The following is a 14,989-nucleotide window of genomic DNA, read 5'->3' as shown; positions in this document are numbered from 1 at the left end:
AAAGGCATCTATTCTCTAGTTTAATATTCCTTAGCTTTAAAAATTATTGACTTGCTTCAAAGACATTATATGACTTCCATGAAGGACAAAACACACTATTTTGAAAAACACACTATTAATGAGATTAGTTACTGGAGTGTCCAACTTTGCCTTTTTTACTTGCACACTAGTTGGCTTTTTTTATAGGCTTAGTCCTCTCAATAATTCTTTGAGCTTTTTTTTTATGACTGTGAAATGACTGATTTGAATAGTGTTGCAGCTAGGAAAATGCCCCACACCAAGTTCCACATCCTGATCCTCAGAATCTATTAGTGTACTACTCTTCATGGCAAAAGAAATTTTGCAGACGTAATTAAGAATCTTGTGGGCTGGGGATTTATAGCTCAGTGCCACCACGTCTGTCTTGGAAGTGCAAGGTCCTGAGTTTGGTCCCCGGTACTGCGGAAAAAAAAAAAAAAAAAAGAGAGAATCTTGAGATGGAGAGGTTATCTTGGACTATCCAGGTAGGCAGTGTAAAGAGTTCTTCCTCAAAGGGAGATAGCAAAGTCAGTGCTACAGAAATGACAATGGAAAACAGATGGCAGGCCATGAACTGAGGAATGTGGACAGCTTCTAGATGGCAGAAAAGCCAAGTCTTTTCTAGAGTCTCCTGAAGGAACACGGCCCTGTAAGATCCTTGATGAATTTCTGATCTGCTCAGTTGTAAGATACAGGTGTGGTAGTGTACAACCTGTAATCCCAGTTCTTGGGAGGCTGAGCCAGGACAAATGCAAGTTGGAGGCCAGCCTGGGCTACATACAGAGATATTGTCTCCAAAAAAAAGTTGTTTTTTAAGGTGCTGAAGATTGAATCCAAAGTGTTCACACTAAAGTACTTCCTCAGTCCCTTTATTTTTCGCCAAGGTCTTGCTAGTCGCTAAATTTCCTAGGCTAGGCTCAAACTTGGGATCATCCTGCCTTAGGTTTCTAGAGTGCTAGGATTATAGACACATATCACCAGGCTTGACTTGTATTAAGTCAATGCGTTTGTAGTAAATTTGCTTTTTAGAAAAGCAGTAGGAAAATAGCTTTTAAAAAATTGCAAATATCTCAATTTAGCAAGTCAGAAAAATTTTACTTTCACTAGTTCTTAGAGGAACTTTAGTTATTTTGTTAATATATGTTGAAGTGCAGAAAGGCCGACTTGCTGGATATGAAATAGCCATGTTACTCTTTTCTAGACAAAGCTTTTACAGTTTTTTTTTCCTTCTTCTTCTTTTTCTTGCTGGTATGATTGAGAAGAGCACTGTTAGTTGAACTTTTAAATCATGTTTGATGCCTATGAATACTGTTTTCAGTTTTGACTTTTTTCAAGTCAGTAAAATAAGTTCAAGGCCTATGTGAAGCTAATTGCTGTATCTCAAGGTAATTATCACCTGCAAATATTTCACAGCATTCCATGGCTAGGTTATATTGTTTGAACTTGGTATTTTGTGTGGTGTTTCTGAACTATTCTGTTTGCTTTGCTTGTGTTGGCCTATTTCCAGCTTGGTATACTACAGCCATTTAGGCAATCTATTTTCCATTATAGAATTTTTCCTCCCCGTGGAATTGCTTTGCACTTAGCATTATTTGCTCAGTAGCAGGTCTTCTGGTGTGTCAGTTTTAGAGATCATTTTCTGGGAGCTGACAAAGGAAGCTGCTGAAATTGTTCTCTGTTTTGTTAGATTTAAATTGTTGTTTTTTAAAGTACTGGATTGTGAACTTTGTTTTTATATTGATGCCAGACTGAATGTTCTGCTGAAAGATAATCTTCTGATGTAACTATTTTTCTTAATACATTGGTTTAGTTGTGAATGAAGGCAGAAACAAAAAAAGGTTCTTGGATCTCAGTCTTTGACATTTAAAACTCTCCAATTGCCTTGTATTTTTTTAACAAATGGTTTGAGTGAAAATAGTCTATTAAAAGCTTTTAGTAGAATCAGTACAGACAGGCTGCTGTAGCAAATCTTTGTGGCAGTTATCTATAAAAGGAAAGTAAACCTCTAGAATGCTGGCAGTTCCTTGTATGTCCGTGATTAACTTAGTGCCATATTCTTAATCTGGGTTGTGTGTGTAGCTATGTAGACTTACAGGCTTTGCGCTATACCGATTCTTGCTCGTGGAGTTACTTCTTGCTGAAGGTAGTTAATAACAGGGAGTAGAATTATTGTTAGCAGCATGAAAGGAGTTATTACTTCATGTTTGTTTTTGTCTTGTTTTTCCTTTATGTTTTTAAGGATTTCCTCCCTGTTATTTTGGAACTCTGAATATAAAATAGCATCTTATGTCACAATTTTAAAGTGAATTGTGAGAATTTTCAGCAATATTCTTTCCACTATTAACTGATACTGCCCAAGTTAGTCTGAGATTTAAAAATACTGTCAAAGAAGTGTCAAGAACCTGAGATTAAAGTAAATTTCCAGGATTGGAGTGTGTTACTAAGGCAAGTGGGTGGTGATGGCAGACATAGAGGCCCAGCTGTATTCTGGCTGCCTCTGGTGTGCCTGACACATAATTTCTGGCTTTCAAAAGTGATTGATTTTACAGGCTTGCCAGTGGTAATGTGAGAGAAACATGGTGAGAAAGAAAATATCTGATGAGTCTTGATCACATGATAACTGACATTTGAATATATGTCATTGATGTAATAAAGACTTTTTGTTTAAAAAAAGTAATGTATTAAATGGACACTCTGAATTAGAAAGTCTAGATGTATTTTTAAATATTACATATAAAAGGACCTGTTTAGATTTGGGAATTGCTGAAGTCTAAAGTGTAAAAGAATCTTAAAAGTAAGCTAGGTCTTGTGGCTTAAGCCAGTAATCTCAGCATGCTGGGAAGTTGAGGCAGGAAGATTGCAAGTTTGAACCCAGTCTGGGGGAAGAAAAAAGAGTAGGGATGTTGCTCAGTACGAAGCCCTGGGCTCAAATCCCGTAGTATTACCGCAAAACAGTTGTATTAAACTATGTATATATGATGGTAAAAAATAAGAACAAGCATAAATAGTTGGACTTAGACAGAGTTTCTCCTCTGTTCGCTGCCGGGTCTGCTGTACAGACAACCACTTTTTTCACTTTTTATTCTGAGGAGTTTCATAACCTATGTAAAAGTTATAAAACACTGAACACTACATACTTTTGATATAGGTTTTTCCAGTGTTTTCTGAAATATAGTACTTGAGTTAGCTGCATACATCATGGTACTTTGCCCCTAAATACTTTAGCATTTATTTCCCGAAATCAACATTTTCCCTCCATATCCACACCATATAATTGTGCAAGAAACTTAGTATTCAAAATCTATATTCAGTTTCACTAGTAGCTTCAGTAATTGTTGTTCCCACCCTGTTTAATCAAGGATTACACAGTCCTTGTGTTTTGTTTAGTCTTCTCTAATCTAGTACAGTGCCCCCTTTTTCTTTTTTTGAGAGGGTCTTGCTCTGTAGTTCAAGCTGGCCTTGAACTCACTATGTAGCCCATGCTGGCCTAGACCTTGTGGTAATCCTCCTGCTTCAGCCTCCCAAGAGTGCCTAGTTTTAAAATTTACTCCTTCAAAGCATGAATTTTAAAAAGTTTTTAAAAAAATCTTCCTTGCAGTGCTGGGGATTGAACCTAGGGGCATTGTGCATGCTGGGCAAGTACTCTGCCATTGAGTCACATCCCTAGCCCGATGTTTTTTTTTTTTGGTACTGGGGATTGAACTCTGGACCTTATGCTTAGGGAGGCAGGCGCTAGAACCACTGAGCTAAATCCCCGGCCCTCCAATGTTTTTGAAGAGTCCAGTTTTGCAGGATTATTATTACTATTTTTTTTTTTTTTGGTACTGGGGATCGAACTCAGGTCCTTGTGCTTGCGCAGCAGGCAGCGAAACCACTGAGCTAAATCTGCGGCCCATGCAGAATTATTCTTGATTTGGATTTTTTGTTTGTTTGTTTTGGTTCCTGGGATTGAACTCAGAAACTTGCGCTTGCGAAGCAGGCGGAGGAACCACTGAGCTAAATCCTTGGTCCTATTTCTCAATTTAATTGTGATAAATTATACATAACAAACTTTATCATTTTACTCATTTTAATTAGTTTTAAGTATTTTATTAGTGCTAGGGATTGAACACAGGGCCTTGAGCTTGCTGGCATGCACTGTACTCCTGAGCTACACACCAGACCCCCATTTTATTCATTTTAAAGTTACATCATTGGCATTTACATTTACATTGTTGTGCAGACATCACCATCCATCTCTAGAACTTTTTCCATATTGCAAAATATTAAACAATAACTCCCATTTGCCCTCCCCAGCTGTGAAGCTACCATTTTACTTTATATGAATATGATTACTGTAAAAATCAACACCATACAGTATTTGTTCTTTTGTGATTAGCTTGTTTCACTTAGCAGAGTGTCTTTATTAAGGTTCATCTATATTGTGGTGTGTGTTAAAATTTCTTTGTTGTTTTAGGACTGAATAATACTCTTGCATGTATATGTTTTGTTTTGCTTATCTGTTCATCAGTCAATGGATGTACTATTATTTCTTGTTTTATCAGATTTAGACATTATACTGACTTCCTGTAGCAGTATGAGTTTTGTTTTTTAAATAGTAAAACCAGACTCTGTATTAGAGAATATTTTGACATAAGAAAATCTATGAAGAAAACCCTTAATACTGTAGTTTATACTCTTAGCTGCCTAGAGGAAATTGTTTGGATTATTTTGTATCATTTTAAAAATTTTTTATGGGGTTGAAATGGTATATTATCTCATTTTTATTGAACTTTATATTTTGAATTAGAATGTTTTTATCTTTTAGGAAGTGAATATCTAATATAAAAATATATAAATATATACATGAAGTTAACGTATTCTTTATTATTAGCAGCAGTATGAGACTCCCCATGGGGGTCTTTCTTTGCTGGGTTTTTTTTTTTTTTGGTACCTGGGATTGAACTCGGGACCTTGCGTTTGTGAGGCAGGCGCCGGAACCACTGAGCTAAATCCCTTGCCCTTGCTGGTATTTATTACTAAGGGCAGTGTGCTGTCTCATTTCATTAGTCTTTTTTTGGTGTGTGTGTGAATTGTTGATTCATGCTTTTTGTTCAAGTGTGTTTGGTGATTTTATCAAGTTATGTGGCATCTATATAAATATAGATAATACACATATTAAAAATATTACTAGTTATATTTGCACTGTCTCACTTCTCACTTTTAGTAGGATGACTTATTCTGTTTGTTTGTTTGTTTGTTTGTTTTTGGTACTGGGGATTGAACTTGGGACCTTGTGCTTTCAAGGTGGGCAGAAGAACCACTGAGCTAAATCCCTGGCCCCTGTAATGACTTATTCTATCTTTATTGTGTGGAATTTTTGGATTGAACTAAGATTTAAAATAGTTGTTTCAAATATTTTCCACTAATATGAATGATTAAATAATAATTTTCTACAGATGATTCTTTTTTTTTGTTGGTACGGGGATTGAACTCAGGACCTTGCACTTGCGAGGCAGGCTCCAGAACCACTGAGCTAAATCCCTGGTCCCTCTACAGATGATTCTTAAACAAGAGTTTGTTTTGAGGCACATATACAAACTGCCAAAAAATGTAAAAACAGTTCTGGAAAAGAGAAACTTGTATAAAAATTTAATACTGTATTTATTAAGCTATAATGAATTTTTTTTGGGGGGGTACTAGGGATCGAACTCAGGACCTTGCACTTGAGAGACAGGCGTGGTGCCACTGAGTTAAATCCCCAGCCCTATCATGAAATTAATACAAGTTACCTTTGGACTCTACAATTACAAGAGGTGCTCAAAGTGGTGGCCTTAGCTTCCAGACATGTATTATTAGTATGGTGAACTGCTGCTGGGGTAACCTAGGTTGTTGAGATTGCTGCACATGCATTTTCAATTTCTTCTCTAAGGCCCAACAGTGTAGTGGTTTTTTTTGTGATATACGACATCTTCTAGGGTCCCTCAAATGAGGGTAACACCACTCAGGACCTTGTGCTTCTGAGGCAGGCGTGGTGCCACTGAGCTAAATCCCTGACCCACCACTCTGTTGAAAAAATGTCATACTGTTTTTCTTTTCTTGAAGTGTGTATACATTTTTTTGGTAGACTCTGTATACTAATACATACTACATACTGTGTACTCCATACTAAATAAATAAATATTTAAATCAAGAATGTCCTCCAAGGGCCTCATGCACTCATAGGCAGACATTAGGAAGGAGAGTAAATCATGGGGATGATATAGCTGACTGGCTGTTCATAGTGGGGTCTGGTCAGAAAAGGCAGAGTGTGTATCTTCTTGTTTCTTTCTCTGCTTCCTGACTGCCATGATATGAGCAGCTATTCCTCCACCATGCCTCCCTGCCATGCTGTTTCTTCCTTGGAGCCAGTGGACCATGGACTAAATATCCTCTGGTGTAGGATATTGTGTCCCATTGATGACTCTCTCTCTCTCTCACACACACACACACACAGTCACACATGACATTACACTTTGACTTAAATAAATATAGCTTTATTTCATACTTAAAAATCTGATAAGAAATATCCACCTGCTTCCTGAACTCATTTACTTTTAAAAATGTTTACTTTTTCATTGTTTGTTGGTTTCATAATTCATTCATTCATTTTGATATTCATTGAATGTACTCCCAGGCATGGAATAGTCATGGCTCTCAAAAGAGTTAATGTTCTAGTGGGAGAGGATAACAATTCAGCAAGCCAGTATGGCTCAGAAGTACAGGCTGTTAGAGGAACGTGTAACGTAATCTCATTAGGAGACTTGGAGAGGGCTTTTGGAAACATGTAGGCTGAAACCTTCCTTTAGTGAGACGAAGGAAAAGTATTTCTGAGAAAGGGAATTGTATGTGTTTGGACCCTTCAGAATCAAGAAAGCACACCATGGCCAATAACCTGAAAGTTATCAGGGTTGGAGTTTATATTGGTCTGAGGGGAAAAGGAGTTAAGAAAGATAACTAGGTTTTTTTGATTTGGGCACCTGGGTTAGATACCAGTTTAATTTTTCCTGAACATCAGGAGAGGGCAAGGTAGTTTTAGACAAATGTGATGAGGATTCATTCTAATCTGTTGTTGAGTATATGGGCCTAAAACTGTTGGGCAAAATAAACTACTTAGTTATGTGTATATGTGTGCATGGCAGGGCCATGAGGGAGTGTTCGTGAAGCCGTGGCACCTTCTAATGCTGTGGCAAATGAAACAGACTTTAGTGTTTTGCACATCTAGGTGGGGAATCTTACCAAGATGGAATAGGTTAATTTTAACATCTCTTTTAATTTGGTAATTATCTTAAAAGTAAGTACTTTTGACTGTAAGAAGAGTTGAATGGGTATAGTATCAACAGTATAAAGTTGCAATAAATCATTGAGAGTTTTTCCTTTTATTCTTTCTCCATAACTCCTTACCTTTGATGATGTTCACTTACCTTCTAGTTTTTTACTTGTAGAAAAGACTGGGCTAGGCCAGTGATGGTGAACCTTTTACATGCAACTCAAAACCCACTTATTTATCGCAAAGTACCAACACTACAGTTAAACTTGAATACTGAAGTTTTAGTTTAGAAAAAACAACTCATATGTTAGCATCTTTTGTCTTAAAAGAAAAACAAATAACATGCATGCCTTAGGTTCACCACCACTGGGCTACACTCTTCAGTTTCACCAGGTCTACCTAAAATAGTGTAATTCTAAAATCTAAATTTAGATTTAAAGTTAAAATTTTATTTTGAAGTCAGAAAAACATTTCTGACTTGATTGCAGTGGTGAATGTAGCCTCGGTATATATTATTTTATGTGAGTTTCAAAATACACTTTTAGAAATTTATAGTTTTTAAGAACCTTAATTTCCCTCAGTGGAATAGTTTGGTGATATTTTATTTGAATTTTCTCTAAACTGTTAATATTTGTATTCATCTCTGATCACTTGTCCTAAAGATAACTTTGTGACTCGTGTTTCTTAAATCTTTCCATCTTGCTTTCAGTAGTAATTCTTCCTACACAGCAGGATCTTCTTTCTTGTGCAGTTGTCTTATCAGTTCAGGTATTTATTCATGATTTTGGGGGATTTATGGTTCCACAACAGTTGGATTAACAGTTTGATCAAATATGTGAGGAGGTAAGAGCCTAGAAGCATAAACTATATTTGACATAGTTTGTTATAATTAATAATAGGACAGTTAAAAGGCCTTAGAGACTTATTTTACTTACTGACTTTTTAGTTTTCTAAAAAGAGATTGTTCTAATAGTATAGATTGAAATTATTGAGTAGAAGGTAGTCTTGATACAGATTTCATATCTTTGGTGTTTTGAAAGGTTATTGTTTTGCAGTACCACTCTGAATAAAAAATGGTAGGTCTTAATCTGTTGTCATTGGTTATTACGTGGAAAACGCAACTTGAATACAGTTTGGTCTGTTCAAGTTGTTTCTGGGATTGTCCCTGTGCTTGTGCCTATCTGAAGGTACGCTTAAGAATATGGAGAATAATTTTATTTAAAAAACACTTCATTTTGTTTTGCGTGTTGAAAGAGTTTGTTATGACCGTCTAAGCCAGATTTGAGTTTAACTATAGCCAAATGGTTAGGATACTAAAAGTGTTACTGAGTGGTATCGCTCCTTGTTAATATATAAAACCAGTTAAATGATTTAAACTCTGGATAAAGGATAGCTGCCTAGATGATATATAGCCAGCCACATCTGCTTCTTTCTACTGACCATTGTGTAGGACATTCTGAACATTACCACTTAAAACTAACTTTTCTCTTTAAGGGTTCCTGAAATTGTGCCTGCTGACTCCAGGTCCACCCTGACCCTACAGCATAAAGCATGCTGTAATGTCACAGCTACCATAGAACTCCAGGGTAGTGTTGAGCTGGCCCATGTGGGCTCAGGTAAGTCCTGGCTTTTTTTTTACCATTTGGCATTCTTTTCAAAGTTAGTTACCATTATGATTTTACGTCATAAAGGAAAATAAGGCAAAACTTTGAAAACTGTGCCATACATGGGGGAAAAAATAGTCTGTTTTCTAAACATTATGAGCCAGCTCCATATGCTAACCACGGAGTTCCATAGTAGCTGTGAAGTCCCCAGTGACTTGCTGATCTGTGGCTTCAAAATATGTTAAGCTTTCCTCCTGGCCCAGGGTAAAGGACAACACGAATTGTTGCTGCTGCTGCTGCCGCTGCCGCTGCTGCCGCTGCCGCTGCTGCCTCTTCTTTTAAAAAATACTTTGTACCTGTTAATATATAATACAGTATCTCATTTATTCTTAAGTCTTTGTGTTTTTAAAAGTACATTAACACTTTCCTTTACCTGCAGTTATGTATCACTCACTGTATATGATGATATTACAGGTTAGTTGTATATAGCTAATCTCACAGTGCCTTTGGTTGACTTGCTGTTATAGCATGAAGGAGGAAAGAACAGAAAGCATGTTTGTTAAATTTATAAAAAGTATTAAGAACGATATGCTTCAGTTATTCTTGGAGGCACTATTGTCAGTAAACTAGAAAACAGGTACATGTCATCTTTCTTTTTTCTTATACTACATCCCACCCACCCTTTTTTCTAAAGTGAGATTTTAGCACTTATATTTATTTACTCTCTTTTTTGTCTACTATCTCTTCTACTTACTTCTTCCTACTTTCCTTTTATTCCTGATATTAATAGATGGTCAGTGTGCAATGTGAAGAACTCAGGCATCTTGCTTTTTTGCATATACTATGGTGCTTCTCCCCCCCCCCCCAAATTTAGAAAACATATGGCTAGAAGTTTAAATTATGAATATAATGTAAACACTGTTCACAGTGCAAAATATGTAGAAGCAGCCTAAACTTCATCAATATTTTTCTTTGAGCTGTGTGTAATGAAGATACAACAAAAATTTGGAGAGTTTAGAGTCATTTTCATGAAATTTGATTTATAATAAATTTACTGGGCCGGGGATTTAGCTCAGTGGTTCTGCCGCCTGCCCCCGTGTTCAGTCCCCGGTACCAAAAAAAAAAAAAAAGGTATGAACACTTATAATAAATTTACTAGTCTTTGTAGGTAGTGAGAGTGTGAGCTCTTATTATGCTTAATGAAGAGAATGTAATTATATATTCACAAAACATTAGTATTTTCTTTTAAATATTTTGTGTTTATACTTAAATACATGTTCATGGTCCTGGAAGTTTGGAGAATTTCATGTTGTGAAGATTTGAAAAGAATCCTCATTGTTTGTCCTTCTGTATTTATTCTGGCTAGGGAATGAGCAGTGCATTGTCTTTGTGCAGTTCAATGTAGAATTGAGGGTATTCATTGTTTTTATATTTTATTTTATGTTATGTTATTTTGTTGGAACTGGGGACCGAACTCGGGACCTTGCGGTTGCAAGGCAGGCAGAGGCACCACTGAGCTAAATCCCCAGCCCTTAATTCATTGTTTTTAATGTTTAGGGTTAGGTTGTGTTTATACATGTGTCTCAGTGTTATTGATAGAATTCATGTATTACGCAGTTCAACATTTGAAGTTCTGTTTTTATTTTTTAATAGCACTTATTATGATGGCAGAATGGGTAGTATAAATTGTAATTCTGAAGTACAGTGTGATTGCAGTGCTATTTGGTCTGCATCCCACCTCCCCTTTGATTGTGCTGATTAACTTCTAATTTTAGAAATCATGGAGATACATTAGAGAGAAAATGAATTCTTAAGAATTTTTAAGAAGAAGCTGGGTGTGGTAGGTAGCATTTCAGGATCCCAGCATTCTGGGAGGCTGAGGTAAGATAATAGAAAGTTTGAGCCCAGCCTGGGCAACTTAGTGACTTAGTAAGACCCTGTCTCAAAGTAAATAAAAAAAAAGGTCTGGGAATGTAACACAATGCCAGTACTACACACAGCCACCAAAAGAAATTTTAAGATGAGATTCTTCTGTACCAGTGATGGCGAACCTTTTAGAGACTGAGTACCCAAACTGCAACCCCAAACTCACTTACTCATCACAAAATGCCACCTCTGCAATTAAACCTGAATACCGAGGTTTTAGTTTAGAAAAAACAACTTATACATTAACATCTTTTGTCTTAAAAACAAAATAACAGAGCTTTCAGTGATACAAACAGCTGGTGCTGCTACTGCTTTCAGAACATTTCCCCTTCTTTCAAGCCAAAGAAAGAAGTAATTTGGTGTTTAGCTTTAGATTACATTGTATTTGTCTTTTGAAAATAAAAAATATGTGAACATATGTAAACACAGTATGTACACATGTACATACAGGTGTGCTTGAGTAGATATTTCCCGAGGTCAGTCAAACTCTTGGGTTGCTTTTGGGAGAGCTTAGAACACTTAATATATTTTAGGAAATTTTATAGACTTTTGGTCGGGGATTTAGCTCAGTGGTTTCACCGCCTGCTGCGCAAGCGCAAGGGCCTGAGTTCAATCCCCAGTCCAAAAAAAATAGATAGACTTTTAGGTTAAATCCAAAAATAATAAGATGCAGTGGTGCTGCATGCACCTTGAAATAGTTATAGCTTGTTTGTTTGTTTGTGCTAGGAAAGCGAATCTATGGCCTTGGACATGCTAGACGGGCACCCTACCATTGAGCGACATATCCAGCCTGAGATCTGGATTTGATAGAATTGAAGGGAAAAATAGTTACCTTCATATAGAAATACTATAGAAAAAAAAGGATATGGGCTGGGCATACTCAATTCTAAATAAAATAAACTGCATTCAATTTTCAAAAAGTTGTGGGGCTATTTCTTAACTATTAAAACAAGTTTTAGAGATGTGTACTTGAACATAATTAGAAATAGAAAATTCCTTAGCTGTAGTTTTTTGTGTATATTATTAAACTTTGATCTCATGCATACTAGGCAAGTGCTGTACATCCCTAGCCCCAGGATTGTCTTTTAAGTCAAGGAGCACTTCCTGTGTCTATTCTCTGGGCTTGTCCTTCTGGGAAGATTTATCACCCTTGTGTCATACCAACTCTACTAAGTTTTAACCCTGATGACTTCTAGGTCACTGTTAACTCTTAAGTATGTTTTGAAGCTTTTTATAAGGTAGGTCAGGGATGGGATTTACAGCTAAATTTATGTGCATTTAGCAAGGAATATATTACCAACACTGCTGCAAGAATAAAAATTTTCTAAAAGTAGGTATCAATATTATGAAGGAGTTTTTTTTTTTTTTGAAGGGCATTTGTTTTGTTGATGCTGGGACTTGGGCTTGAATCCAAGGCCTTGCACATTGCTAGGCAAACACTGTACCACTCAGCTACAGTCTTAGCCCCAATATTTTGTGGTTTTTTGTTTGTTTTGTTTTGAGACAGAAGATCTCACTGTGTTGTCCAGGTGATCCTTCCACCTTAGCTTCTTGCATGCTGGGACTTTCAAGTGGATGCCATTATGGGTAGCTCTGTCATGAGTTATTAACCTGAAAAATGTATGTGTATTATGGGTGGAGTGGAGACATTCTTTGCGGGGAATGATCTGGACTTGCAGAATGAATCTATAACCCTGAAGTCTGAAAGCTTTCAAAGATGGCCTTTGATGGCCCATAGATGTGATTATAAAGGACTTTTTTGAATATAGGAGTCATGTTGTCTTTTGTGTTTCTCGTATTGCCTAGTAATGTGCTCAATATGCCATGAGTAATAAATTACTGTAAGGCCTTTTTTTTTCCTTTTAGTAAAGTGGAAGATTGTTATACCAACCTGTAAGATTTATCTATTTTGATTCCTAATTCGAAATGGCAATCAAAACATTTTTTAAGAAAACGCAGTCAAGGTCCTGAGTTCAATCCCTGGTACCAAACAACAACAACAACAAAAAAACCACAGTAAGTGTATTTTTAGGTAGTATTAGCATTTTGTTCAATAATTTTTTGGTATTCATGAAGTTCCTAAGGTTCTCTTTATCATGAAAGTGTCTTATTTCTCCATCAGTTTTTTTTTTTTAATGGTACCAGGGATCGAACTCAGGTCCTTGCGCTTGCACAGCAGGCAGCGAAACCACTGAGCTAAATCCCCGCCCCTGTTCAATAATTTTTTGAAGTACTTAAAATTATTTGGTCCTGTAATCTTACGGGGTTTTTTTTGGAAGCACTATTTATATTAAATTGGAAGCTAATGTACACTTTTCTCCAAGGCCGCTTATTCATACTGTACTGCTTAGTAAATAGTATTACTGTTTTTAACAATAATTTGTGTTAAAATTAATAATAAAATGATTCAGTGGGAATGGAAAGGTTTTCTTTTTTATGAATTTGGAGAAAGTGATGCTTATTTTATCCTCCATCCTTAACTGGTTTGTAATATTTTATTATCTGGTTCAATTTTTACTTTATTAGCAGTTCTTGATAGATATAAGGAAGTATTGTTTATGAGAGGATCTGAAATAATATTGCCAGCTTTTCTTTTACAATAAAAATGTTTTCATTTTATAATTTTCTTGTTTTGTTTTATTTTGTTTTGAGACAGAAGTTGTATCAAAGCTTAACAGTGGTATGGAAAGCACAGCTTCTTTTTTCTTTCTTTTGGCTTTAAGAGTGCATGCAGTAAAGGGCAAAAGCAGCCTAACAGCAACTGGAAGGGTATCCAAGTCTCCTTGGTTTTCACAGTCTGGGTGAGCACAGGATCAGCACAGGCACTTCCTGTTTTCTATAAAGTCTTGTTTCTTACATTAGGTTACAGGTTTCAGTCCAGTTACTATATTCTAGTAGTTCTTCTACAGCACTGATAACAAGGTAAGTTCCTACTGAGGCAGTTCCAGTTCTGGAAAGAAATTTTTAAAAGGGAGGGAAATACTAATTTTCCTTATATTCTTTAGGACATCTAAGTGGTATCTCAGGATCCAGGAAGCACAGAGAAACACTTAGATTTTGATGTGAATGTTACAGGTTTTTACCCTTGAAAGGAAGATATAATTAAGTTCTTTTCTATCTTGATGCTTGTTTTAGGGGTGGTGGAAGGTGATTTAGCTGCCATAGAAGCATACAAGTCATCAGGAGGGGATATTGCACGTCAGCTCACTGCAGATGAAGTACGCTTGCTGAACCGTCCTTCTGCCTTTGATGTTGGCTATACTCTGGTACACTTAGCTATACGTTTTCAAAGACAGGATATGCTAGCAATATTGCTTACAGAGGTAAGTGTGGCATTTTGATTAGATATTTTTTATACTAGAAATGTTCTTTAGTATTAATTTTTGATATTATAATGTTTCGCTAAACAGTCCTTAAATATTTTATATATTTTTAACCCACATTTAAGAAATAATGTTAAACTCAAGCAGTTTCAACAATATATAAATTTTTTGTTGTTTTTTGAGACAGAGTCTTGCTGTATAGTTCAGGTGGCCTTGAACTCAACAATATAGCCCACACTGGCCTCAAAATTGTAGTGATCCTCCTGTGTGCTGGGATTGTAAGTGCACACCACCTTGCCTAACGGTATATAATTTTTAAGGGCATGTGCTTTTTAATTTTTTCTTTTCAGATGAGTTGTTACTGTGTTGCCTGGGCTGAGCTCAAACTCCTGGGTTCGGGTAGCTAGAACTACAAATGTACACCACTCCCCCCAGCAGCATATACTTTTAAAGCAGGATTTTTTGCCATACTATTTCAATCAGACATTACTTGAATTATGTTTAAAAGGCCCTTAGATGTATCAGTCATTTAGTCGTTCAGTTAAAAAATACTTACTGTGCTGTGTGCCTGACTATGCTAAGGGTGGAATTGTGAAGACATTGGCTCTTTCTTTAGTAAACTTACACAAAAGTAGAAAAAGGAATGGATAATCCTACAGCTTATGCAGTGGAGCAGTGCCAAGTGCCGTGTGAATACTTACGGGCGTTTGGAGGTAACCTCCCTTCATACTTAGAGCAGGTAACATTTTAGCTCTATCTGGAGGAGTAGGCATTAACCATGTGAAGTGGATAAGGGAAGAGGAGTTTAAACATTTATGCAGAGGTCATGG

The 14,989-nt window shown here is 36.4% G+C and overlaps 1 protein-coding gene across 2 annotated transcripts in view; it reads left to right on the top strand.

Moving 5' to 3' along the window:
- Positions 1–14,989, top strand: part of Zranb1 (zinc finger RANBP2-type containing 1) — a 60,291-nt gene that overhangs the window by 27,072 nt on the left and 18,230 nt on the right. Inside the window, exons 3-4 of one of the 2 annotated variants that reach the window (XM_087185184.1) lie at positions 8,801–8,922; positions 13,972–14,159. In XM_087185184.1, coding sequence (XP_087041310.1) covers positions 14,136–14,159 — 24 coding nt within the window. In that variant the 5' untranslated portion in view covers positions 8,801–8,922; positions 13,972–14,135. The remainder of the gene's footprint in view (positions 1–8,800; positions 8,923–13,971; positions 14,160–14,989) is intronic. The other variant, XM_004838751.4, reaches the window with a different exon arrangement.

Source organism: Heterocephalus glaber, unplaced genomic scaffold, assembly GCF_053883595.1.
Source record: "Heterocephalus glaber isolate CG9 unplaced genomic scaffold, H.glaber_assembly_v1.0 deba00001497, whole genome shotgun sequence".
In the NCBI taxonomy this organism is placed as follows: domain Eukaryota; kingdom Metazoa; phylum Chordata; class Mammalia; order Rodentia; family Bathyergidae; genus Heterocephalus; species Heterocephalus glaber.
The sequence above is the reverse complement of the archived record's forward strand: the minus strand, read 5'-3'. Positions and strand labels throughout refer to the sequence as shown.